General features: G+C 52.8%; 1 protein-coding gene and 1 non-coding gene across 9 annotated transcripts in view; both read right to left on the bottom strand.

Annotated features, from left to right (window-relative positions):
* The window catches only part of KSR1 (kinase suppressor of ras 1), a 161099-nt gene that overhangs the window by 21145 nt on the left and 114358 nt on the right, over positions 1 to 25596 (bottom strand). For 6 of the 8 annotated variants that reach the window (XM_027516554.1, XM_027516559.1, XM_027516557.1 and 3 more), the window contains 10 exons: positions 23440 to 23587; positions 18757 to 19216; positions 16477 to 16481; positions 13437 to 13497; positions 9803 to 9886; positions 7762 to 7823; positions 7536 to 7642; positions 5255 to 5423; positions 3270 to 3311; positions 569 to 623 (listed from right to left, as the gene is read on the bottom strand). In XM_027516554.1, coding sequence (XP_027372355.1) covers positions 569 to 623; positions 3270 to 3311; positions 5255 to 5423; positions 7536 to 7642; positions 7762 to 7823; positions 9803 to 9886; positions 13437 to 13497; positions 16477 to 16481; positions 18757 to 19216; positions 23440 to 23548 — 1154 coding nt within the window. In that variant the 5' untranslated portion in view covers positions 23549 to 23587. The remainder of the gene's footprint in view (positions 1 to 568; positions 624 to 3269; positions 3312 to 5254; positions 5424 to 7535; positions 7643 to 7761; positions 7824 to 9802; positions 9887 to 13436; positions 13498 to 16476; positions 16482 to 18756; positions 19217 to 23439; positions 23588 to 25596) is intronic. The other 2 variants (XM_027516555.1, XM_027516558.1) reach the window with 1 other exon arrangement.
* On the bottom strand, positions 22236 to 22359 carry LOC113878660. The gene has a single exon (XR_003507081.1). It is a non-coding gene; the product is annotated as a small nucleolar RNA SNORA19 (small nucleolar RNA).

The raw sequence follows: 25596 nt of genomic DNA, 5'->3' as shown, positions 1-25596 counted from the left end.
GCGTGGCCTGACCGAGAAAGGGCTCCTTGACGCCCAAGGAGCATCATGAACAGGAGCTGAATTATTAGGTTTCTCTAAGGCTGGGCGCCTTTGCCCAGCCCTCCTGGGTCTCTAGACAGCTCCGTTGCACAGGCAGCCCCACCCCATGCTGACTGCGGTGATAGGAGGCAAATAAAACCCTGTGGCTGAGTTAACTGGATCACAGGGAGAATTAGCCCAAGGAGTGCTCCATCTGGCTGCCCAGGTCCATGGTAAGGTCTGAAATTAGAGGGTCAGAGATTTAAATGTGGAGGTAGAACATGGTCCTGCTATAGAGCTCAGGGAACTCTGCTCAGGGCTATGTGGCAGCCTGGATGGGAGGGGAGTTTGGGGCGCGGAGAATGGATAAACGCAATATGTATGGCTGAGTCCCATCGCTGTCCACCTGAAACTGTCACAACACTGTTCATCGTCCATACTCCAATATAAAATAAAATGTTAAAAACAGTATTAATAAAGGTAGATGAAGGAGGTGGTCAGGGATGTGGGTCCAGCTTTAACAAGTCCCCAAGGAAGAAAAAGCGCCTACCGGGAACTGTCCGCTCCATCGGTGAACGGCGCTGCCTGTGGAAATGCCGAAATGTCTGGAGGAAACGGAAAAAAAATACGAGGCATGAGACCCGTTCCCACTACCCCCAGAGACACAGGGCAGAGGTGCTTCCCCAGCGGCCCCTGCATGGGTCGCACGCGGGCTCTCAGGGCCACTTCCATGTGCTTTCCCTAAATCAGAGCGCAGACGCAGCCTCCGAGGCACTTGGTTTTCCCACACGGCTCTGCCCTGGGCAGGGACTCCAGGCGGGGTGGAAGCTGAGACTTCTCAGTTGCCACCATCGCCCTGAGGCCCCCTACAAGCAAGTGGTAAAAGCAACTGGGCCCCTATTGACTGGACCTGTGGGCTGGACCCTCCTCCTCGCCTCTGAGGCAGGGGCTGCTGGCTGCAACAACCCTTGACTGCGGCAAGACCCTTGGGCCAGAAGAGGCCAAAAGCCAGACTCACAGGTGGCTCGTTAGCGACACCGGGTGCCTGGCACGGATGCCGGGCACTTCGGATGGGAGCCAGAGGCCCCATCACCTCAGCTTCCAGCTTTGGTGGCTGGTGGAGCAGCACTCTGCGGAGACAGAAATGCACAGTCCACGCATCAGGGACCCTGGGATCAAGAAGTTGGCACTGACGCCTGAGTCGGTGGCTTTCCCAGTTTCAGCACCAAAAGCCCCCCATCCGGGGAATACTGGACAGATGGTCACCCCAGGGTGGAGCCAATGTGGCACAGGCCAACTCTCCCCCCTCCCCATGGCTGCTCCTGCTGCTGGCTGCTTTCTGTTCTCTCTGGTCCCTTCTCAACGTGCTCAGAGAGGCTGGCTGCCTCAGGGCTGGGTGGGCCCCTCACCCCCTTTTGCAGCAAAAGAAGAGATTGGAGGTGGCGGTGGTTGGAGCTAATCAGGGCCTCTCCCTGTCTGCTGGAACAAAGAGAATTCCCATCAGCCAGCAAATCTCCCTCACCTCCCTCTGCGCTCTCCGCAAGGCTATTCCTGAAGCTTTCTCAACATCTCTGCCTGCGTGTTCAGTCGTGTCTAACTCTTTGCGACCTCATGCACTGCAGCCCACCAGCTCTTCTGTCCATGGGATTTCCCAGGCAAGAATAGTGAAGTGGATTGCTATTTCCTCCTCCAGAGGATCTTATCGACCCAGGGATCAAACCAGCATCTCCTGCATTGGCAGGCAGATTCTTTACCGCCTGGGGAAGCCCTCTCAACATTTCTTGAACCTCACAGGCTTGGGAGAGTCTGATAGAGGCCGTGGACCTTCTTATCAGAGAAATGCACACATGTACCCAACATCCTGTGTGCAATTTCTGGGGAATCCTAAACCCGGAAGTCTGCCAAGGCTCCCCCAGACACCACTACCTTGCGTCTGCAGACCGTCAAAGGCAGTCTGATGTTTCTACCCACCCAACACTGCTCAAATGTTTCCACAGAAGAAAAACACACGCACAGAGATAGGGTGACACAGGGTAGATGGGAGTCTGGGGAGAAACAGCACCTCAGGTTGGGGGGCGGCAAAATGCCTCTGAAGCTTCACACTTGTCCTTAAACATTAAGAGTGTAATTTGTATTCTGCTCCAAATGTGTCCGTATCTGTTTTAATGGAACTATATTTCCTTCCTCTCCCCCCTGACATCTTCAGAGCAAGATGGACCCTACTAGAAAAAAAGCCACGTTCTCCCAAAGCTTTCAAGGGTACTCCCCTGTATGCCACCCTAGAGCAGTAACCAGGCAGGCTCTTGGAGGGGAGCCACAGAAAAAAATGGGTGTGAAACCACAGAGGCAGCTCAGGGAGCCTGGCCCTACCCCCAACCAGCCTGCACAGCCTGAGAAACCACCTATAGGAGCTAACAAATGCTCTTAGTCACTCCCCTAATGGAGCTGGGATGGGGAATAGAAAGGCCTGCAATTACCAAAATACCATGACTTCAAGACAGGCCTGTTTAATCCAGGGAAAAACAATTAACTACAGTTTTCATCAAAAACACACAGAACCTTCATATGACTAAACTCAGAATTAAAGTCACAGATTACTTATACTATTGCTTGTCACCTCCAATTAGAGAAATAAGTACTAAAGAGTATAAATTCCTTAGGGGCAGGAATATGGTCACATGCAAAGGCCGGCACATAGTAGATGTGCAAAACAATTTCTGTGGAAGGAAATTAATTAAATTAAAAGTTTTCTTTCAGCTTTCTGCACGGCAGGCATTTCCAACAACGGCCAGCAGATGGCGCTGTGCGGCAAGGCTCTGGAACGAGAGACCCGCCAAATAAATGAAGTCTGCAGACCTTCCCAAACTGGCATCCCCTTCTTGAAGAAAGGGTAGCAGTTTCCTTGCCATTATGTAGAAGATGACTTGTCAGATGCTCAAAAGGCATCAGCAAAAGGTCCTCTCCCCTTATTCTGCAAACTGGATTTCTGCCACTTTCTGGCTGTGACCCTGGACAAGTCGCCTACAGTCTCTGCAAAGAGGCGGGGGAGGGTGGATGCCAAGGGTCCTCGCGGTAATGCACTGCCCCTGTGAAGGGCCAGCTTCAAGGTTACTCACTCTGCCCCCTTACCCACCCTCAACAGACAGTCAGCTCTCAAAGCAGATGGGTGTGAAACACAGGTCCTCAGGGAGAGGGCTAGACAGAGGGGGTCACGGCAAGGGACAGTTAGTGGAACCATGCAAAGGACTCACCTGGGAAGATAAACTGCTGTCTATGATGAATGAAGTAGGCAGCTTTAAACAGAAGAGGAGGTGAGTCACACACAGAATAGCAAATGCAGCATGGGGAGAGGAAACAGAGGCAGGGGCTTGGGGGAGAGGGGCTGGTTATAGGGCTGGGGCACCCCTGCCCCACCTGCCCTGTCCCAGGTGGGCCTGGCCAGGATGGGGCGCTCCATGCAGGAAGGAGGAAAAGAGCTGGGAAAAAGTGGGTGCCCGCAGGAGCCCCCGGGAGTAAGGGGTCTTGCACTGGAGGACAGGGGTTCAGAGACCCAGTCTTGGGAGCCACCCTGCTGAAGAGCCCTGGCCAATTCCGTTCATCTGCTGGGCCCCCTTCCCTTCTGTGAACTGTGCGTGAGCCCAGGAGGGCAAAATATAATGGGGAGAAAAACCCAAGATTCTGAGAACACTGGACAACGCTGTGTGCAGGAGAAGGGAAAATCCACCAGCCCACGTTCACACCTGGAGGTACCGAGGCTTCTGCCTCTCAATATTACCATCCAAAAAATAACCTTTCTCCAAGGTTAGCCTCAGATACACACGGAAGTGCTCCCTCACAGTATGGAGTGGGTGGACTAGGAGGAGGTCCCATGCCACGTTAACTGCCAGCCCAGCCCAGCCCATGACCAGAGAGAGAGGGCTCCGTGCAGGGTACAATGCGGGCCCAGCCCGGGACATCAGGGAAGCTAAGAAGCTCTGGCTGATGTCACACAAAGGACTTTTTCAGTGACTCTTGTTTTTCAAACAGGCCCCTCCTTTCAGAAAAAGCCTTTTCTTTCCTTTCAGACTAGGAGGTTCAGCAAAAGGCCTGGTTTCAGAGCATCACAATGACAGAGCAGAACAGAGGAGTGTAATCACGTGGCCATTGCTGGGTCGGAGGAGGGAGGGGCGGGCTTGGAACGATGCATTAGTGTCAGGAGATAGCCAGCCACATGCATGTTAAGGCAAAAAAGAAGAAAGAGTCCTAAAAAGTCTCACCACCACCCCCCAAAAGAAGTCCCTGGGACCCTGGGGAGATGAGGCGAGTGAGGTTGCCCAGCCAGGGATCCCCTGACACAGAAAAGGCATGCCTTTGTCCTCCTCGGCCTGGAGCCCTGGGGACCGGTGACAGGTGGGGCCAGGCCTGGAGTCCACAGGGTGAAGCTGGCAGCCAGCCTGGCTGGGCCCGGAGTGAACTGGGGCTGCCCTCCTTCCCTGAGCTTAAAACACGCTGAGGGCCGAGACCGGTTTCGAGGGGCTGCCTGGGAGGCCAGGACTGGGGCTCAGTCCTGAAGGGGGCCAGTGGGCTTTGTTCTGCTCCCTGAGGAGGTGGGACACTCCAGGCCCGGCCGAGTGGCAGGAGCCCTGTCCCTATAGACCCAGGGTAGCCAGGGCTGTGGTCAGAGGTCGGCTCGGCTCTGGCACACACCCCTGGGTGGACTCTGAGGCCTCACTCACACAGTGGGGATAACCTAACTCCAGCCTCACCTGATCCCTTGTTTTATAGAAAAGGGAACAGAAGTGCCCCCTTAAGCAGCTCGTCCAGACCCAGAGCAGGTAAGCCACAGAGCCCCGGATTCCTTTGCTCTGGCCTTCTGGGCTTGCCCCAGGTCTCATTGCTGCCTGCCCTGCTTCTCAGGAGCCCAGAAGGCCCGAGTGAGTGAACAATGCCCCCGAGAAGCCATCCCACACACAGGAGGGCAGCCTGGGGATTACCCAGGCTTTGCATCAGACAGACTTGGCTTTGAGCCCGCCTCTGCTGCTTACAGCTTGGGGCAAGCCACTTACTCCCTCTGAACCTCAGTGTCCCCATCTGTAAAATGGGTACAATCATAGCAGGTTTAAATATGGTGAAACACTGAGTGTCCAGCTACTGCTCTTAGCGGTGGAGACGGTTTAGCCTTGAGTCAGCCAGGATGAGCAGAGAAGGGACATGCAACCCCATCCCTCAGGCCCGAGAAAGCCCCAAGGTGTGGTACCTGGGAAGTTGAACCTGCCATCCCGCTGGCCAGGTGAGGGGTTGGGGGGCGTGGTGGCACTGGATGGGTTGGACGACGCTGGGAAGGGCGCGGGTGAGGAGGGCGTGGAGGATGTAGTGGAGGATGGGTTGCTGCTGGAGTCCAGGTGGTTCATGGCTGGAGGATGCTCCTGCAGGACCAGAGACACGGGGAGTGGCAGGGACCACCCAGCCCAGCCTGCCCGCCCACCCCTCCCCACCTAAAAGGGAGGAGGTGAGCCAGGGTGTCCTGGCATTTATGGGTATAACGTTAGAGGGAAGGACGGCACAGCGAGACCTGCACCTCAACACCTGACCCCTGGAGGGCTCCTCTCGTCTTTCTGATTTCAGCTCAAACATCCTTTCCTCCCAGAAGTCCTCCCCCAGCCCTGGTGGGAGCCAGGCTCCCCCCACCCCCCTTTTATCCTACCAGGGCCCTGGAACTTTCCATCAGGGCACCTGAACTACAATTTGCCAGCTGCAGGGGTGGTTTTCTGAAGACTGTCTCCACCACACTGTGTGAGTCCCAGGAAAGCAAGAGCCACATCTTGTCACACACCCAGGGCCTAGCTCTTGGCTGACCACAGAGTAGGGTCCTTTAATGAAGTAAATTCAGCCTCTGACAAGTATTTATTTTAGTGGGTGGTTCACAGTGGGTGGGGCTTCCAGATGACTCAGTGGTAAAAGAATCTGCCTGCCAGTGTAGGAGATACAGTTCAATCCCTGGGTCAGGAAGATCCCCTGGAGGAGGAAACGGCAACCCACTCCAGGATTCTTGCTTGGAAAATCCCATGGACAGAGGAGACTGGTGAGCTACATACACTCCATGGGGTTTGCAAATGGTCAGACATGACTGAGTGACTGGGCGCACACACAGTGGGTGCCTAATAAGTGCTCCCGCCACTCAGCAGGTGGATCTGCCAGCCAGGCCATCAGTGGTGTGGACCCTAGCAAGGCCAGAGGACCCCTGAGGGAGGGTCCCAGGGGGAACCGAGTCCATGCCTGGGGGATCATGGGCCTGACCAGTGTCTCCTAGACCAAATGCCAGTTCCTCAGCCGGTGGGGCAGGCAGTTCTGTTCAAAAAAAGTTGGGGCTAACCTGGGTTAAAAGCTAAGCTGAACCGGTTTCTCTGGCAGGCCCTCAAAGCTCTGGGATGCAGGGGGGATTCTGGAAACCATCAAAGCCACGCAGTGGGTCTCACTGTCCAGTGACAGCCAACACCGTCTGCTGCCAAGCTAAAGGGGGAGGGGGCTGCACCCCTGCGCCCCAACTCTGCCCCCTCACACACCACGTCCCAGATCCCCCATCCCGATCAGGCCAGGCCAGCAAGGGCAGGGGGTTTGTTTGAGGCAGGCTGAACCCCAGCCCAGAGTCAGCGCCTGTGTGACCCTGGATGAATTGGCCCACGCTTCTCAGCCACACAGTATGTTGTCTACATAAGCGGGGCATCAGCTGCTGCCTCACGGGGTCGCTCATTCGCTCAGCGTTCAATAGACACATTTCCTCGCTGCCAAGGCAGGCATCAGGGGCCCGGCTGGAGCATGACCCCACAGCCCTGCCCTCCACAGCACCCACGCGCTCCGGGCCTGCCTCTCACCCACAGGGAACCTCGCAGGCAGTTTCTTCATCTCTAAAATGGAAGTGATACAAAATCCCTGGTGGTCCAGTGGTTAGGACTCTGTACTTTCACTGTCGAGGGCACAGGTTCGATCCCCGGTTGGGGAACGGAGATCCCACAAGTCACAGTGTAGCCAAAAAAAAAAAAGGGGCGGTGCCATCAGCATGTGACTTTTATTTCCACTGTGGGGATCAGATGAGTTATCAATGGAGAAAGTTCCATTCCTGACGCTGAAGTACTCAGGAAACAGTGGCTCAAAATACGGGAGGGCGCTACGACAACTGAAGCCCGCGAGTGCTAGAGCCCCTGCTCCGAAACAAGAGAAGCCCCACAACGAGAAGCCTGAGCACGCTCTACAACCTCAGAGTGGCCCGGGCTCGCGGCAACTTGAGATAGTCTTCGCATTGCAATGCAGACCCGCTGCAGCCAAAAAACAATTAATTAAAAACCGCGGGGGGTGAGTACTGCCACATAACTATGATTTGCACACAAATGTGAAACCTACGCAGTGGCTAAACATGGGATCCCCACAGGCTGCCCTCCGGCCATGCAACCGGGTTGCAGCATCACACTTCCTTCTGGACGGCCACCCTGGGCATGTGTCACAGAAAGGGACCCTGGACGAGGGTTCTCCTGACATGGTACCTTCTTTGTCAGTGCTTTGGGGAGCGTTCCGAAATGGGGTTCAGCGGCTCTGTCCACCGGATTGTTGATGTCCGAGGGCACGGATTCTGTCCTCCGAAGCTTGGGTACTGTTTAAAAAGATAGCGGCGGGGGTTGAGGGGAGGGTTGTAACCATCAGCAGTGAACAGGATCAAGAAAGATGCACCCCAAATCCCAAAGATAGAGGGGAGAAGGGCAGGACACTCACGTGGGAGGAAGGATATTCTACAGGCAGGGGCTTCTTTTGTACACTTGTTATGACACTTCAACCTGGTGGAGAAGGCAGGGTCAGTGCACGGAGGGGACACATGGGCCCCAGGACACACACACGGGCTCGGAAGCACTGCCTGGCAGTTCTGTACAACACTCAACCCTGACTGCCTCAATTCCCACTAATGTCTCAACAAACATTAGCTTTAGAGTGGAGAGCATCTCGTGTTAATAGTACTAGCAGCTGGTATCCATTGAGCACGGCCATGTCCCCGCTGTCATCTGCCTCATCTTCACAGCAAAGCAGGTTTTTTTTTTTTTAATTTATTTTTAATTGGAGGATCATTGCTTTACAATGTTGCATTGGTTTCTGCCATACATGAACATGAATCAACCTGAATCAACCAATGTTCCCCTTCCTCTTGTATCTCTCTCCTACATCCCACCCCATGCCACCCATCTAGGTGCAAACAAGTCTAATTTCACCTATTTTAACGTCCTGTAGGGCACCCCACTCCAGTACGCTTGCCTGGAGAATCCCATGGACGGAGGAGCCTGGTGGGCTGCAGTCCATGGGGTCGCTAAGAGTCGGACATGACTGAGCAACTTCACTTTCACTTTTCACTTTCATGCATTGGAGAAGGAAATGGCAACCCACTCCAGTGTTCTTGCCTGGAGAATCCCAGGGACAGGGGAGCCTGGTGGGCTGCCGTCTATGGGGTCACACAGAATCGGACACGACTGAAGCAACTTAGCAGCAGCAGCAGGTCATCTTTTCTAAAGAAAAGGAGACCCTCTACCCACGTTCAGAAAGCTTGAGACAAATCTGAACTTGAAAGAGATGAATTAGAAGGAAAATATTTCCATTTCCAAGGATCCCAGGGAGGCCTCTCCTGCTACCTTCCTGCATAGGCCACGTTGTCTGAGGATCAGAGCCAAGGCAATGGAAAGAGCTGGATTGGGATTCTTGGTTTGGTTCCGCCTGCTGAACCCTCCTCAGGGTTCTCATAGATCAAATGGGCTGACAGTTGGGGTCCTCCAACTTCACACTGCAACTACAGCAGAGCTTGGGGTTCAGAGGTTATCCTGTGCTCTCTGCATGAAAGGCATTACTTTAATAGGAGTTGGAGGCCCCTGATTTAAAGCCAAATGGCCAGGAGCCACCAAACACCTAGACTGGTGAGAAAGGTCTGACATCTCCTTCGCGTTTTCCTGTGGTTCTCTCCTAACCACAATTTATCCAATAGACGCACATGAGACCTATCACCTACAGTCTGGCGGGAGCCCAAATGCTTTTACTACACACTCTAGCTCTGATTTTGAGAGTAATCCTGATTGCACAGAGAGACCTGGAAGCCAAAAATGAGGCCCAGAAAGGGCAAGCACCTTGCTTCGGGTCACACAGCAATGCAAAGACAAAGTGGACTGGCAACAGGCTTCAGGTCCATCCTGTTAAGTGGGAGTAGCTCGATAGCAGGGAACAGACTCTGCTCACCCTACTCTTCACTATCCTTGCCCTTCTGTCTCACCAGAAACCTCAACAGTAGGAAAAGGATTGAATTTATATAGAATCTACATTCTTCCTTCATTTTCTTCTCTAAACACCACAAGCCACTTCTCCGTATTTACTATTCCCTGGCCCCATTTCCCGATTCCTTATGTGCTAACCTTAAACTTCAGAAACTCCTTACAGTTTCCCAAAAAGTCCTGCCATTCCTCTCTGCCTTTATACAAGGTGCTTTCTTGACCCGGAATTGTGTTACCTCCTTAGTCCACCTGGTAAACTTCTATTCATCTTTCAAAGCCCACCTCAAACAGTCCCTTCTTCTAACAATGCTTTGCCTGATGCTTCCTTATTCTTCCTAGAGAGGGCTGATCACTCCCTGATGTGCTGAGATTACACACAGATTTTGGAACTCTCAAACAAGTTCCTTTGAACTGTGATTTGACCTGAGGCCAAGAACCAAGTGGCAAGACTTACTGAACTGAAAGTATGGAGCTGGTGCCCTCTCCCACCTCTGCCCCACCCCGCTTATTACCTGCAATGCTTGCACTTCACTCCAAACATCATGCTCTTCTGGCACACGTGGCAGAGCTGCGACAGCCAGGACTTGGTGGAGAACCTGTAGGGTGGACATGTGAAAATGCTCAGAGGGGCCAGGATGGAGACGCATCCCCACCAAGCCACAGGGAAACCAGAAAAACTGGTTCCACCCCAGACACCCGGGCGCCCTCTCAAGTGGAGGGCAGGGACATCCAGGACCCCTGCTTTCCTCAGGCCTTCAGATTTCTCGGCCACAAAGTCTTCATTGCCAAAGCTGATCTGGTCACTGATGCCAGCTCTCTGGCAGACAAATTGGCAAAAGCAATCAAAATTACAAGTGCACCCATGGAGCACTTCCAGTCCCAGGAATCCATCCAACAGACACTCCCGCGGGTGTCAAATGATGCACTGACAGGGTACTCACTGCAGCATGTTTGTGGCAGAAGAGACTAGAAACAAGCTATGTTGTTTGTATAGGTGTACAGGTGACTGACTGTATAAAGTATGGTCCATGCACACAACTGAGCACCAAACAGTCGGAAAATAAAGTAAGGAAGCTCTTTTTATGCAAACGGGGCATGATCACTAAATTACACTGTCAGTGAAAAAAGGAAGGTACAACGCTACATGACTCCATTTATTTGAAGTTCAAGTACAGGGAAATCTAATCTATGATGACAGAAGGGAATAGCATCTCTGGAAGGTAGCACTATGGACTAAGAAGAGCCAAGGAGAACTTCTGGGGTGGGGACGTTCTGAATCTTTGTATGGGTGGTTACGTGGGTGTACACATATGTTAAGCATTTGTGTACTTAGCTCCATATAAATTACGCCTCAATTTTAAAAGAAAAAAGCAAAGTATAGAACAGTGTGTATAATATATGCAATATTTTTGTGAAAATAAAAAGGGAGGTGGAAGAATTTACATATGTATTTGATTGTACAAAAATATCTCCAGGGGACACATAGAAGACGGCCAAGATTGCCCGTGGTGGAGGTTGGGGGGGTGATGACAGCAGCGGGAGGGGACTTTTCTCATAAATACACATCCTCTGGAGGTTTGCATTATAAATGCATTTCAATCCAAACTCAATGTTTTAACAATCCACAAAAGATATACTGAAAAGAAGGGTGGGGATGGAGTGGGTGGTGGCCTCCCAGAGAAAAAGTCCAAGGTCTGTGCACAGGATGGGGAGCCTCAGAGCAGAAAGAACTCACAGTTTTGGAGGACTAGATTTTTAAAAGCATAGGATATCATAGTAACGACAGAACAAATAGCAACAGGACTTGGGGAACAGTTTGTAACGTATGCACAAACATTAGCTCACTGCTGGGAGTGACCACCCCAGGAAGTTTGGCAGGTCAGGGATTCTTAGCACACAGGCAAGCAAACCAGCTCAGAAAGCTTAGGTGACTTTCCCAAGGCCACACGGTTGGGCTGCTGTGCAGCGGGGGCAGAGCCCAGGTCTCTGAACTCAGAGCACGGCTCTGTAAGAGAGAGCACAGGGATGGAAAATGAGGGAAAGAGCCTGGGCTTTGGGGTCAGACCACACCGGGTTTGAATCCTGACAACTGCTGGCTGTGGGATGGGTCCAAGTCTTTGCAAATGAGGCCGACACTCTCCCCTCACAGGGCTTGAGGAGAATCACGTGTGCCGTGTAATGTGCAGGGCCTGGACTGTGGGCGTGAACGTCGCTGCTTCTACGAGCCAAGATGGGAGCCTCCAGGCCTAGGAGAAAGGCAGCCCACCCCTTGGAATGACTTTTTTTTTATATTAATTCATGTATTTATCTGGCCGTGTCGGGTCCTCGTTGCATCGTTCGGATCTTTCGTTGCAGCACAGACTCTCTCGAGTGGCTTTAGCAGTTTCAGGCTTAGTTGCCCCACGGAATGTGGGGTCTCAGTTCCCCAGCCAGGGATTGAACCCATGTCCGCTGCATTGCAAGGTAGATTCTTGCCACTGGGCCACCAGGGAGTCCCTGGAATGCCTTTTAAGGAGCTCTGATTCGGCCTCTCTGGGATCCACACAGTCTCTCTGGCCTTTAATCTCCTGTCAACAAGGGGGTTAGGCGAGCAGCTCAGTGGTACTCGAGATGGCCTCCACTAGAAAATCCCGAAAACAGGTTGAAATGAGAGTTGGGGGCTCGGCCAGAGAAGGGGCAGGCGCTAGGGAGGTTTGGGGGTGTGGAGTAAGCATCATAAAATATTTTTTCCCCTATGATTAGACCAAAATGCTTCAGAACTTCTTGCTGAGAGAGGCTTGGATCATGAATTTAAAAATCCAAGAGAGTGTGACCATGATGTCCCATACCCAAGACCAGAGCCTGGGTGGGCAGGGCCACTTGGAGATGCCAGACAGGATGGATGCTGCTGCCCAGGGTCTAGCCGGCATGGCCTCAAATACTCCATGAGACCAGGTGCAGCCAAGACAAAAAGGAAACAGAGCAACCTGCTGATCCTGGTGTCCCTTACTTACCTAAGTCAGCCTGTCTCAGGCCAGAGCCAGGGGTTAAACACCAAGTGCTTCCCAGCACTGGATGCATGAGGCTCACACGCATGTCACCCCCTTTTATCCTCCCGACAGGACTGGCAGCAAGTTCCAATCACAGAGAGGGAAACTGAGGCTGGGAGGGGTTACTGGCAGGGAAGATGGCACTGGGTGTGCTTGAGGGAGGCCCTCAAGACCCTCACTCAAATGGCTTCTCCTGGTGCCAGGGACTCTCCTCCCCGAGCATCTTGGGGACGGGCATCTGGGCCCTGCCAAGGCTTGGGACAGAAGTGCCTGGGCGCCAGCCAATGGTTTTAAGAATGTCTCAGTGGCCGTGAGACCTCAGGCAAACTACTCAACCCCTCAGAGCCAAGCCTGTCTCATGGGGCGAGGATTCGGGGCTGGCCTTCCGCACAGGCCAGAGTTCAGCACACACTCCAGGGAAACCAAAGGCCCTGGCAAGTTGCAAGGCTCTTGATGAGCATGCCCAGCCATGTTCACAACTTGTTTAATGGGGTGGCCAGAGGGCGGGGATCCCAAAGGACTGTACTGCTGGCCGTCAGTGGGGAGACAAGATGCTGCTCAGACCTGCTGTTGGCAGCACACACCAGCCTCATGAGCATTGAGGCTGAGGCCTCTGCGTGGCCCATGTCATGGGCCCTCACCAGCCACACAGCTGCATAAGCATCAGTCTCCGGAAGTTGCTAGAATCCTGACTGGCAAGCCAAGCACCTTACAGATGGAACCTGGTATTTCATCAAGCTCCAGGGGGCTCTGATGTGTGGCCAGTTATGTCCATGGAAGTGATGTCATGCCGGACCCAGGGCGATGCTCTCAGCTCCGTTTCTCCTGGGACCTGTGTTTTCCCTCAGCAGAGGGAGGAGACTTGAGGAGGGGCAGGGGAGGGCCAGCAAGTCCAAAAGGGCTGCTGGTGACAGGCAAGGGCTCCAGGCGGGTGCCATGTCCACAGAGGAATGGACAGACAGACCACAGAATGGACTGACAGACACACAAAGAGCCCTGAGAGACAGGGTCAGGACAGAGCTCCAGCGATGCAGAGTGACCCCCCAGCGGGGCTCAGCCTACACAGGTCCCAGCCCAGCTCTGTGCCTCCTCCCCACCCCAGCCCAGCCAGGCCTACCTGTGTGTTACAGAGAGCCCGATGTCCCTTCGTACCATCTGCGGGGATCCGTGAGGGAGATCTGCAGGGAGAGAGGCCAGGTCGGCAGGCTGAGGGGTCCTTCCTACCTGGACGGAGTGTACCTGGGACCTGCTGTCTCAGAGATCACAGGCTGGGGGGTGGGGTGGAGACCAACCACATGGTTGGGGGGTGGGCGGGGCAAAACCAACTACATGGCAGAGGGCCATTTTCCTGAGCCTGCCTCTAATCAACACAGGGATGGCCAGGCGAGACCAAAGCGGGGCCAGTGCAGTTACCCCCATCCCCCAACAGATGCTACCACCTAGCCTCTGCAGACAGTTCAGAAATAGCCCCTGGGAGATTTCTAGCTTTGGGGGAAGACAGGCTTGTGAGGCAGAAGGCAAAGCCAAGGTGAGGACAGCAGCTCAACTCCCCCCACCTCCTGCACATCCTCGTGGAGGCAGCCACAGGTCACCAATTCTTGTTACGCTGGTAGAAGGTGCCTGACCCTTGGCGGAGGAGGTGAGGCTGGTGGCCATGCAGCACACCCAGCTCTCCAGGCAGAAGCACTTTGGGTATTTTGCTCTGAGAGCCACCACTGCCGGATCCCAGCAGGTAGAGAGAAGATGAGGTGAAGCTTCACCTGTTCCCATGTGACCCAGACCCAGCCAGGCACTCAGTCTGAGCCTCAGGGGAAGTCTCAGGCCTTGAGCTTTGCATGCTTTCCAAGAGGGCACCCTGGCCTCTCTCTCCAGCCCTGGCTTCCTTATATGAATGGGCATCCCTGGGGTTGGTGGTATAATAGGTTGGGCAGTAGAGGAGCAGCTGGAAGCAATCTGTCATCCACTGGCAGCCCATATGTCTAACTCCCTCTCCCCTCCTTCACCAGAGAGACCCCCATTCCTCCCCACCCCACCTTCTGCCCATACTCAATACTGCCTATCTCCTCCTAGAGCAGGGTTTCTCAAAGGAGCCCATGGATGTGCTGCAGGGGGTCTGGGACTCCTCTGGACTGGTAAGCAGATGATGTAGGGCAGGGGTTCCCAATCCCTGGGCTGTGGACTGGTACTGGTCTGTGGCCTGTTAGGAGCCGGGCCACACAGCAGAAGGCGAGTGACAGATGAGACAGCAAAGCTTCATCTGCCACTCCCCATTGTTTGCATTATCACTGCCTGAACCATTCCCCTGCCCACCCCCATGCCACCACCGTCCATGGGAAAACTGTCTTCCAGGAAACCAGTCCTTGTGCCAAAAAGGCTGGAGATGGTTGATGATTTTCCTTAGCAAGAAGGTCTAGATTTTTATCCAATTATCAAAGAGATCTGTGACTCAGAAAGGTCGGGAACACAGTACTCCAGAGATCTGTGGCCATCTCCACCCCATGCTGGCCTGGCACACAGCTGGTGCTCAATAAGTGGTGGTTCACTTAAAGCTGTGTACCAGATACCCAACCACAAGAGAAGGGCATGATGGAGGTATTGACTTTCCTCCTACAACAAGGGGAGTTTGATGGGGACCTCCGCCACCTGCTGATGACTGAACTCACAATCTCTCCAGCGCATCTGCCATGGGGCTGACTCCTCCCAACTCCTTTGTCTGGGGGTGGGGTGGGCCCGGGTGGGGCACCCCACCCCAGTCAGTAGCCAAGGCCATGAAAGCATATGGATCTAAAAGGGCTTAGGCTACCCGACTAGGAGAAACAGACAGTGGGAAAATGAAATTTTAACCATCTATCTCTGAAGACAATCTGTGGTTGATTAGTAATGTCCGCCACAGGCCTAGGCTAGGACAGAGGTGAGATGAGGTGGTCCCTGATCCTGAAGACAACCTACAATTGATTAGTAATGTCTGCCATAGGTCTGGGATAGGACAGAGGTGAGATGAAGCTGTCTCTGATCCTGAAGACACCCTACAACTGATTACTAATGTCTGCCACAGGCCTGGGATAGGAAGGATATGAGATGATGCTATCCCTGATGGAGGTAAAACACTGGTCCTGAAGGCCTCATCCCACCTTCCCGGCAAACTGGGGAAGCAGCCTCACTGTTGTGGTCCCTGCATCACTATAGCAACCAGGAAGATGGATGTCCTAGGGATGCAGATGCTGGATTCTCCTCCAAGGCTCTGTGAGGGGTCTTGGGAGTTTTCCACCTGTGCCCTGGGGACAGGGAAGGGCAGTCTCCCTCCTTCCTTGTCCTATACCTCCCTGGTGGTCCTGCATTCAGATCCATTTTGGCAAAGTCACTGTTACCCCATTCCACATCTCTCAGACCCTGCTGACAGCCTCTTCATTCTAGCCAGTATAGGATAGTACAAAAACAAGCTGCTACTTTGCTCAGGCAAAAACCAGATGCCTCTGCATCTCCACAGATACAATTATTAAAGCAGACCCCAGAGGCTGTTTCCCTCTGCTTTGACTCTGGAGAGAGAGGCCCTGCAGCACAGCCACGTACGAGAATCAACTCTCAACCCAGTGGTGGAAAAGGGACTCTGAGCTTGCCTGGGCATCCTTACCATCCCCCTCCAAGGGGACATCCACACCCGCTGATCTCTCAGGCCTCATTCAGAGTGGACCACATTCCTGCCTCCAGGGATGTCCCTCTCCTGAACAGGGTGGAGGGTCCCAAGACGTCAGCTGGACTTTGCAGATGGCTACCGTCCATCTACACTGGACATAAGGAACCTCTCTCCCAGGAGCACGGCATCACCACGGCAGCCCAGCAGGTAAACAACTCCTGCCAGAGGTCACCTGCGGGGGTGGCAAGGTGCAAGTGGGGCCCACCACAGAGCTGCCCACAGACGGTGACATTCTCACAGTGCCTGCTTCTCAGGGCAGCTGTGGGCTGGGCTGAACCACCTTATCATCTGAAGGTTCCCTGTCCTAAGAGCTACTTCCTGAGGCGGAGCCCAGCATCTCTGCTTCTGGACCACAGAAAGGCCAGAGGACTAAGAGAGGGTCGAAGAAATCCACCCCCGATGGGGACAGCGACAGAAACAGGACTCCCGGGTGGCAGAGGGGATGAAAATGAATCACTCTTACCAAACCTGGAGGAGACAAAAAAGAGAGAAAGCGGGATTATGTCACCGTGCTGGCCTGGTGTCCCCAGGAACATCAGTCCTTGGGCAGGAGCGGATACAGTGCTTGGATGAGGACTTTGAGCCCCTGCGTGGGGCCGGGCTGGCTGAGTGACTGGAGACTTTCCTCAACGACAAGGGCTAGAGGTGGCCCCCTCCCAACTCCTCACTGGACAATGGAGCCATACACTGTGCTTTAATACATTAGATTTCCTAGCCCTTGCCAGCTACCTGCATTGTAATTAGAGTTCATTCTTTTTCACAGCTGAGGAAACAGGCTCACAGTCTCCCAAGATCATATGCCAGTAGGTGGAGGAGCCCTGCCAAAATCCCTGGGAGGAGGGGTGCTCGGACCAAGCAGGAGGGCGGCTCAGGGAGCCAGAGAAGAAGTGGCTGGGGCAGAAGGCAAGGAGGACAGTTGTAAGAGCAGAGGGGCAGCCCCCAAGCAGGGCCTGAGCAACATCTCCTGGGGGTGCCGCTGTCCCAGGGACGAAGACAGCTGGGAGCTCAGGGCGCTCAGTCCAGCCTCAGGGCTCATCGAGGGCGGCAGGGTGGCCCGAGTACTCATGTCGGTGTCAGCTTTGGTCTTTGTGGGATTCTGACTCAGAATCCCAGGGCGCAAGGCCCAGCTCACCAGCAGCGGGATCCAAGGAAGTGGTGTCATCTGCCTGAGTCTCTGTTCTCCACCCAGAGCCCCCCTGACTCTTTTCAGGAAAAAAAAAAAAATGAGGAAGAGAGGCACTGGGCTTTGCCCACTGAGACGCCCTCTGAATGACCCATGTCCATGTGTCCACATGGCTGTTATCACTGTGCTTCAGAGAGAAGAAGATCCGGGGGTGGGGGTGGGGGATGGAAGGCTCATCCCCTTTTGGGGGTCAGGGAGGAGGGAAGCCCCAGGCCCCAGCAGGACAGTCTGATCGGGAGTGGTAGGTAGGTCACAGCTAGATTTCTTTCCTTGGGTGACATACACTCAGAATCATCAAAGTTGTCCAAGGTCTATCCCACAAGGGACCCAAGAGAGTCTGCCCTGGGGTGGGGGAACAAGCCCACTTGAGACCCAAAACGACCATGTCAGGGGAGAGGCTGGGTTCCCAACCCTCAGAAGCACAAGAAGGTAAGAGGCACCCAAGGAAAACTATCCTATCCCTTCCCTTCCACAAGGGTATATAGACGAGGGTGAATTTTATAATAGAGTAGGACAAAGACCTAAATATCCATCAAGAGGGGACAAATTAAACTATACACTGGAAAGAGGCTTTAAAAAGTTTAAAAGATGAAATAGCTTGAATAATTATAGATATATACAAAACTGATAACCTGGTTGGTTCCTGAAAGGAAAAGGAAAAATGGTAGGGGACAACTTTAACCTCTACAAAGTTCTATGTGAGCAATCCTGGACCACGTGACTGTCACTAACTATTTAAAATACATAGATCAAGGGACTTCCCTAGTGGCCCAGTGGTTAACACTCTGCACTTTCAATGCAAGGGGTAAGGGTCCAATCCCTGCTCAGGGAACTAAGATCCCACATGTTGTGGCCATAAAATAACACACATAGATAATTTTTTTATAAATAAATGCGAGAGTAAGGTAGTTCAAGATGAACTGATATTTAGTTCTCAGAAATAAAAGTAAGTTGAAAAAATAGGTTATAGCATAGAGTACATAGTATTTGATAATTATTAGCAGTTTCAGCAAGATATCCTAGTTCCCCCTTCTGGGCATATAGGAGGATGACATTTTTTGGTTCTTTTGTTTGGGTAGGGCCATAAATGGTGTGTAGAACTTTTGGGAAAGAGCATTTAATTGCTCAGTTGTAACATGTCAAGTTTTTTTTTTTTTGCCTCTGTCACAGTGGGATGTTCTAGACAATGTTCTGGCCTTGAATCTGGAATGAGGCTGACCTGTGATGGACAGGTAGCATGAGCAAGAAATAAATCTCTGGTTATTTGAAGACCCAGAGGCCTGGGGGGTATTTGTTATTGCATCATAACCCAGTCTATTCTGACGTGTCCGTGTGTGTGTACGAAAAAAAGAAATCTAATAGAATTCAGCCCGAACAGTTCAGGTAGTCTGGGTAGTGGACTGAGAGATGGGGGCATCTTTCACTTTTTACACTGTGGTTTCTATGTTGGCCAATTTTGTCCTTTAGAAATCGAGCCTATATTACCTTTACAGCGAGAAAACTGTAGTCAGAACTCCCAGTAGGTAGCAAATTCGGCACCTGCCTGGCAAGGACACTTACCTCATCGGGGAGACCTCGTCAATGCGGTTCCCCAGCTGAGACTCATGGGACTTGCTGCGGGTGAGCGTGGGGAAGCTGGGCAGCAGTTGGAAGACCTTGCGGCTGGGCGGGGGCGGCGTCCTGGGCGGCTTCAGCTTGGTGTGCCGTCGGAGCTGGGGCGTGGTCGGCGGGGTGATGAAGCTGGGCAGGGCGCGGGGGGTCAACCGGCCACTGGCGTGCAGGGAGATAAAGGGGTCCGACAGGCCCTCACCAGGGCCGGGGTTTGGGGAGTCCGAGGCGGGCAGAGCAGACACGGAGACGGAGCGTGGGCCCTGGGCACTGCTGCCCAGTCTGCCCAGCTGGGAGCTCCCCGGAGGCCAGGGCAGGCTGGCTGGCGAGAGGGTGTCTGCGGGAGGCCCGGAGCCACTTTCCCGCCGGGCATCAGATGAACTCCAGCCTGAGTCCTCTTTGTGCTCCCCGCCTGTGGGCCCAAGAGTCAAGGGAGTCACAGGTGAGGGGCCAGGGCCCACCCAAGAAGCACAGTCCCTCAGCGGAGGCTCCAGCTGCCAGCCGTCACCTATTTTATAAAGGCCACTCGAGCACGCACGCTATCTGGCTGACTGTCAGGACACCAGTGCAGATACTACTATCCTCGACATATAGAGAAGAAAATGAGACCCAGAGAGGGACAGGGCAGGGCTCCCGCTGGCAGCTGTGTGGAAACCCACCCTCAAAGTGAGTGATCTCCAAGAGGGAAGTGGTGAGTGATCTCTATGAGTTAGGCTGTGTAGGGACCTCCCTGGTGGTCCAGAGGTTAGAACTCCGTGCTTCTACTGCAGGGGGTATGGCTTTGATCCCTGGTCCGGGAACTAAGATCCCATATGCCACTCGGCGTGGCCAAAAGTAAACAAATAAAAAGTAAAGATGCATATTTTTTTTTTCAAAGAGTTAGGCTGTAAAGGGATAACTCTCTTCTGAGAAAATTCAATCGTCAGGAAAAGGGGCTGCACGGACCTTTTGAAAGCAAACTGCCCTGGGAATTTGCTAGAAGAGAGACCCAGCAGCCACTTCCTTTTGAGAGAAGCCTCTGAGTGACTTTGGGCTGCTCCCACGGTGACCCTCTGTCTGAGGCTCCCAAGGCTTTGGGGCTCTGAGGGCTCCAAATCAATGACATGTCTGTCCATTCATGCGAGCACTCACTGGTATGCGGATGTTAGGGCATAAAAAGGCATGTCTGCGGTGCACAACGAGTCCAGTGAGAGTGAGGGACACTCAGTTTGGTGTGCTGTGTGCTGACAAAGAGACGAATGGAGACTGAGGGGATGCAGAGGAGGAGGCCCCTAAATAGCTTGAGGGTCAGGGGGCTTTCTAGAGGAGGTGGCACCTGGGCTTGGCCAGCTAAAGGAGAACTGGAGAAGGTGTACCAGGGAGAGGGAACAGCACGTGTGGGGAGCACAGGGCATCTTGCGACAGCTACACAGAGTCCCACATGCCTTGAGAAGTCAGGACAAGCCAGGGAGAGGTGAGAGATGAAGCTGGAGGGTCAGTCCACTGGGGACCAGCTCCAGAGGGGCCTTAGATGTCTTGCCAAGGGCTTGAGGCTTGACCTTACAGGAGACGGGGAGATACTGAAGGGGTGGAGGCACGGAGAAAGGACGCCAGTCTACAGAGACCCTGTCATGGGAAGAGGACACCTCCCTCCTTGTATTTATCAATGAGTGGAAAGCACAGGAGGGGAGACTTTGACTCAAGACAAAATGAACTTCCACCCTGTAATTCTTCTACTTTGCGTCCCTCAATCCACCCAGCATGGCGAGGTTGATGAGATTCAGAGAGCCTATGTATACTGTCAAGTTCACACAGCAAAGTAAGCAGTGGGATGGGAACTGAGCCCTTGATCTCAACCACAGCCCCGGACCTCCTCCCTCAAAGCTACCAATTCTGAATAACCTGTAACGACATAGCCTTGGGAGGGAATGAGCTCTCTATCATCAAAGATGATAAAGCCCAGCCCACAGAGCCATCTATGAGGGATGGTGGAGTGATATTAACCTTCTCGATTCTTAGAGTTTGTCTATTCCATCCTCTCCTCAAATGCCCTTCCTTCTACCTCACTGCATGGTGACTTCCTATTCATGAATCAACTTGGATGAGTTAGTCTGTGTATTCCTTATGCTTGCTCCTTTAGAACTGTGGCCAAGACCTACACATGCATGCGTGTTCAGTTGCGCCCGACTCTTTGCAACCCTATGGACTGTAGCCCGCCAGGCTCCTCTGTCTATGGGATTTTCCAGGCAAGAATAATGGAGTGGATTGCCATTTCCTCCTCCAGGAGAACTTCCTGACCCAGGGCTTGAACTCAGCTCTCTTGCTTAGGCAGGCAGATTCTTTACCACTGAGCCACCTGGGAAGCCATGGCCAAGACCTACACTTGAACTTAAATACTGCTCTTGTTGAGGGGATAAAAGAATGAGTTCCATGGATCTATGTGCAAGTCTGCCACCAAAGGAACAAGCCCCCAATTCTTCAAATTGTCTATTTAATCACCATTGCTTTAGCCAGCTCAGGGATATGGCTCTGGTTTTGCACGTGGACACTAGTCAATTGGCAGTGGCTGCTTGACAATGACTCTGGAGTCACTAAGCAGGAAGAGCTCAGGGACTGACCAGTGATGTCTGCTATGGATGAAGGATGGGGAGGTTCAGCACGCATGAGCCTACCCTGTTCACTAGCCACAGGCATAAAGAAACATCCTTTATCACCTTCCTTAAGACCAGAGATGTGAACATTTGCCATCACCCCAAAGGCCTAATACTGAAAAATAGATACTAATATGTGCCAGGCTCTAGACTAAGTAGATGAATTTAACTCATGTAATCCTCCAACAATTCCATGAGAGGAAGTCTTGTTAGTATGTCCATTTTACACATAAGGAAACTAAGGCACACTGAGGTTCAGTAACTAGCCTGCCAGGAGCCATGAAGACTGAATGCAGGACCTGAGGGACAGGGCGATCACAGGTACCACCCAGCAGGTTCACTTGAAGTGTGGCCACTGCTGGGCAGGCCCATCCACCTGCCTGCACCCTGGACTTGGGTGTGGCAGGTCCCTCTTGGAGATGTAGGGCACCACAAACTAAGATGGAATGAGAAAGCACCTGGGAAGGACCCTCCGCCCAAGGCCTGCTCTGGGGCACTATGGGGAAAGCATCTTCTAAGGAAGAAACCTGAGAGCAAAGTCCAGCTCGGGTGTGGGATCCCAGACAACTCATCCAGAGCCTCTGTGCTTCAGCTACAAAGGGAACATATAGCAAGCGCTTCATATATTAGTGATCTTCTGATCCTGGCATTCAGGATGGACAGATAGCAGCCTTAACACACAGAGGTCACCACCACCCAGTGGCCAGAGCCTCCTCAACTCCTTACAACACAGGCATAAAGAGGGCGGACTGACAAGGTCCCCCAGATTCTCAGCTTGGGAGGCAAGTACTTTTGTTTGATGGTTGTCTGAAGGAGACTGACATGGCTAAATTAGTCATGCCGCTAATTTACCTCCAGGGGTTTACTTAGCACATCAGAAATATCTTTTCTCTTAATATAAAGAAAAAGACAGTGAAATGTGCTTGGGCAGCAAGGGCTGAGGCTCGAGTCACAGTTCTGCCACCCACTGCTGTGTGTCCTTGGGTAAGCCCCTTCCCCTCTCTGGGCTCAGTCTCCTTCTCCGTAAAATGCAGAGATAAGAATGCTAACTATGTCCCTGTCCTGTTTACTTCCTGGCACTTGCCAGAGGCCTGATGTGTTGAGGTTTTCCAAATCAAGTAAAACTCTGGACTCTGTGTTCAGAGGAAGACTTGATACAATGGGGCCAGGGAAGAAATTAAGCACCATCTTCTCTGGGGGAAAAAAAAAATATCAAGCTGAATATAAACCTCAGAGCCTTTCTTAAGCTTCAGGCAGCTGGAGATAAGACAAGAAGCTCAGCTAATTAAAAAATGGAGCTAATTCCATTCATTAGGTTCATTTTAAAGGCTTATCTGTGTGGTCATGGGAGCACTAAGTCTGGGCATTTGAAGCTATTTCCAGGGAAAGATTGAGAAAGCCTGCAAATAAGTTCCTGAGGAACACTATTCATCATGCCAGGATTACACACTTCGCCTGGGGCAACCATGTCCATACTCACAGCTGAAACGTGTACAGTTTCTCTCCGCATGCTTGGCTCAGGCTGAGCCCACACCAGCGCATGCCTTCTGAGCACGCAGCCCAGATGGGGATGGAGAGGCAGGGGGAGGGTGGGGAGAGGACTGGGCAGGGAGGGGGCTGGTGAGAAGGAAGCTAGGGAAGGGTCACAGAGCCCTACCTACAGAGGTGTTCCACAGAGGGGAAGTCATGCAGCCCCGCCCAGCAGACCAGCCTGGGGTTGGTAACAATGGCTAAAGCTTTACACTGGCCAGACCAGTGGGAGCTGGGAGCCTTCTGTCTCAGGGAGAGCCTCTGTTTCGAGTGGGGTCCATCACGTACTTTCTGAGCGTGGACTCCAGCCATTCCAAGCCGGCCCAGAGACCCTGGTCACACTGGCCCCACCCAGCCCCTCATCCACCCCAGCAAAAGCCCTGGTGCCCCGGGAACCAGGCCAGGCCTGGGAGAGAAATGCATCGTCCAGGCAGAGGGGGAGGGCAAGGCGGCCGACGGGACTGGCCCAACCTACCCAGGCCTGTCACCTTCCGCAGGCAGGTGAGGGCGTACTGCAGGCGGCCACACTCCTCGGCGCTGGCCCCGCAGCGCCGGAGCGTCTCCTTCACCTTGGCCTCGTTCATGTCCAGCAGGGCATCTAGCGTGAGCTCGCGGAGGATCTCCTAGGGAGGCACAAGACAGGCAGAGAACTGGGTGAGCAGTCATCCTCCTCGCAGCCAGGCCCAGCCTCCCGCTGAGTGGCAGGGGCCAGCTGCTGGGGCCGGCCTCCGACCCGCAGCCACCACTTGTCTGAGGACACCAGCAGCCAACCCCGGCCCCCACCTCCAGCATCCCAGAGACAGCAGCTGAAGCCGAGACGCCAGAACTTGGGGATGGGGGCTGGGGAGAAGAGAAGGAAAAAACCAGAAACGTTCTGATGAGAGCATGTTGCCCCTCTGGTCTCTTTATTTATTCCTCTGGACGGGAAAATGATGAATCATGACAACTTTGGAGAATGACAAGTACTTCAGATAAACACGGTTCTTTATAATTTTGCTATATCTGAATCAGACCAGATAGGATTCAAATAAAATTAGCTTCCAAGAAAAGGATTACAAAGAATTAACCCTCACCAGGATCTGTGTTTGGAGAAGGAAATGCAACCCACTCCTGTATTCTTGCCTGGGAAATTCCATGGACCAAAGAGCCTGGTGGGCTACCGTCCATAGGGTCGCGAAGAGTCAGGCAGGACTGAGTGACCGAACATCATCAGCAACAAAGATCTGTGTAGGTCTTTACTACAGGGCCTTATCTGATTCTCAGTTGGACTATTCCAAGGTTTCAAGGTAGTGAAGAGAAGCGAGATGCTTGAAGCATATAAAAGACTCATTCAAACTCTGAAGATCGAGGGGGCCACATAGAGGGAACAAGATGGCCTCGGGGGACAGAGTGGCCCCCCGCTGTCCAGCAAGAAGGGAACCTTAGGTGTGAGGCTACAAAGAAGTGGATTCTGCCAACGAATGACCTAAAAATACTTGGATGTGATTTCTTCTCAAAGCTTCTGGGTAAGAGGCCCACCTGGATGACACCCTGACTTCACCCGGGCAAGATGCTAAGCAGGGAAGCTGGCTGAGTCCTCGGGGACTCTTCCATAAAGTCTTCCTTCTGCAGGACTGTGAGCTAACACATGCGGGATGGTGTAAGCAGCTAAGTTCGTGGTAATTTATTACACAGCAAAGAAAACGAACACAGGGACTTCCCTGGTGTTCCAGCAGTTAAGAATCCTCCTTGCAATGCAGGGGGACGTGGGTTCGATCCCTGGCTGGGGAACTAAGATCCCACATGCCCCAACGAAGCCTGCATGCCACAACTAGAGAGTCCACACACCACAAGGAAAGACCCCAGGTGCCACACTGAGATGCGGAGCAGCCAAACAAACAAACAAATAATAAAACCATTATAGACAGCAAATGTTTGAATCAAGGCCTAACTGACTCCAAAATTTGTGCTCTTTCCTCTCATCAAGGAGAGGGGAAACCCATCCAGCTCTGAGTACTCTGAGCCACATGTCATACACAGCCTGAAGCAGACACATAAAACAATGGCACATATCCCTGGCCTCAAGTGGCTTGTGGAGTGACTGACATGAAAATAAGTTATTACTGGGAATTGCCTGGAAGTCCAGTGGTTAGGACTCTGCTTACACTGCTGAGCCCGGAGTTTGATCTTTGGTTGGAAAACTAAGACCCCACAAGCCACGAAGAGTGGCCGAAAAAAAAAAAGACGAAAAGAAGTTATTGCAATGCAATACGATATGGACCAGCACAGAGAAAGCTCAAAGAGTTATGGGACCAGTGGAGAGATGGGGCGGGGGAGCAGAGGGGGGAGAAGTTGTTTCCGGATTTTCTATAACAGGGAAAGCCAGACAACCCACATCAAATGATTCATATAAACTTGCAGCTCTTGAGAATCTAAGTTGATTTTCACTGATTTTTATTAGCAAACTGTGTCTAATTTAACACGAGCAATGTTGCGGTCAGTCAATCCATGGTGCTATAAATCTTAGACTCAAGTGTCAAAACAAAACCTGATGAAGATACCAACTATGAGTCATTAGGGCAATGGTCTGGGGACTCTGTGATGCCTGGGGGCTGGGGCCACATCTGAAGCCCGGCATGTGGCCTCTGGTATC

Source organism: Bos indicus x Bos taurus, chromosome 19 (genome assembly GCF_003369695.1).
Source record: "Bos indicus x Bos taurus breed Angus x Brahman F1 hybrid chromosome 19, Bos_hybrid_MaternalHap_v2.0, whole genome shotgun sequence".
Taxonomy (NCBI): domain Eukaryota; kingdom Metazoa; phylum Chordata; class Mammalia; order Artiodactyla; family Bovidae; genus Bos; species Bos indicus x Bos taurus.
The sequence above is the reverse complement of the archived record's forward strand: the minus strand, read 5'-3'. Positions and strand labels throughout refer to the sequence as shown.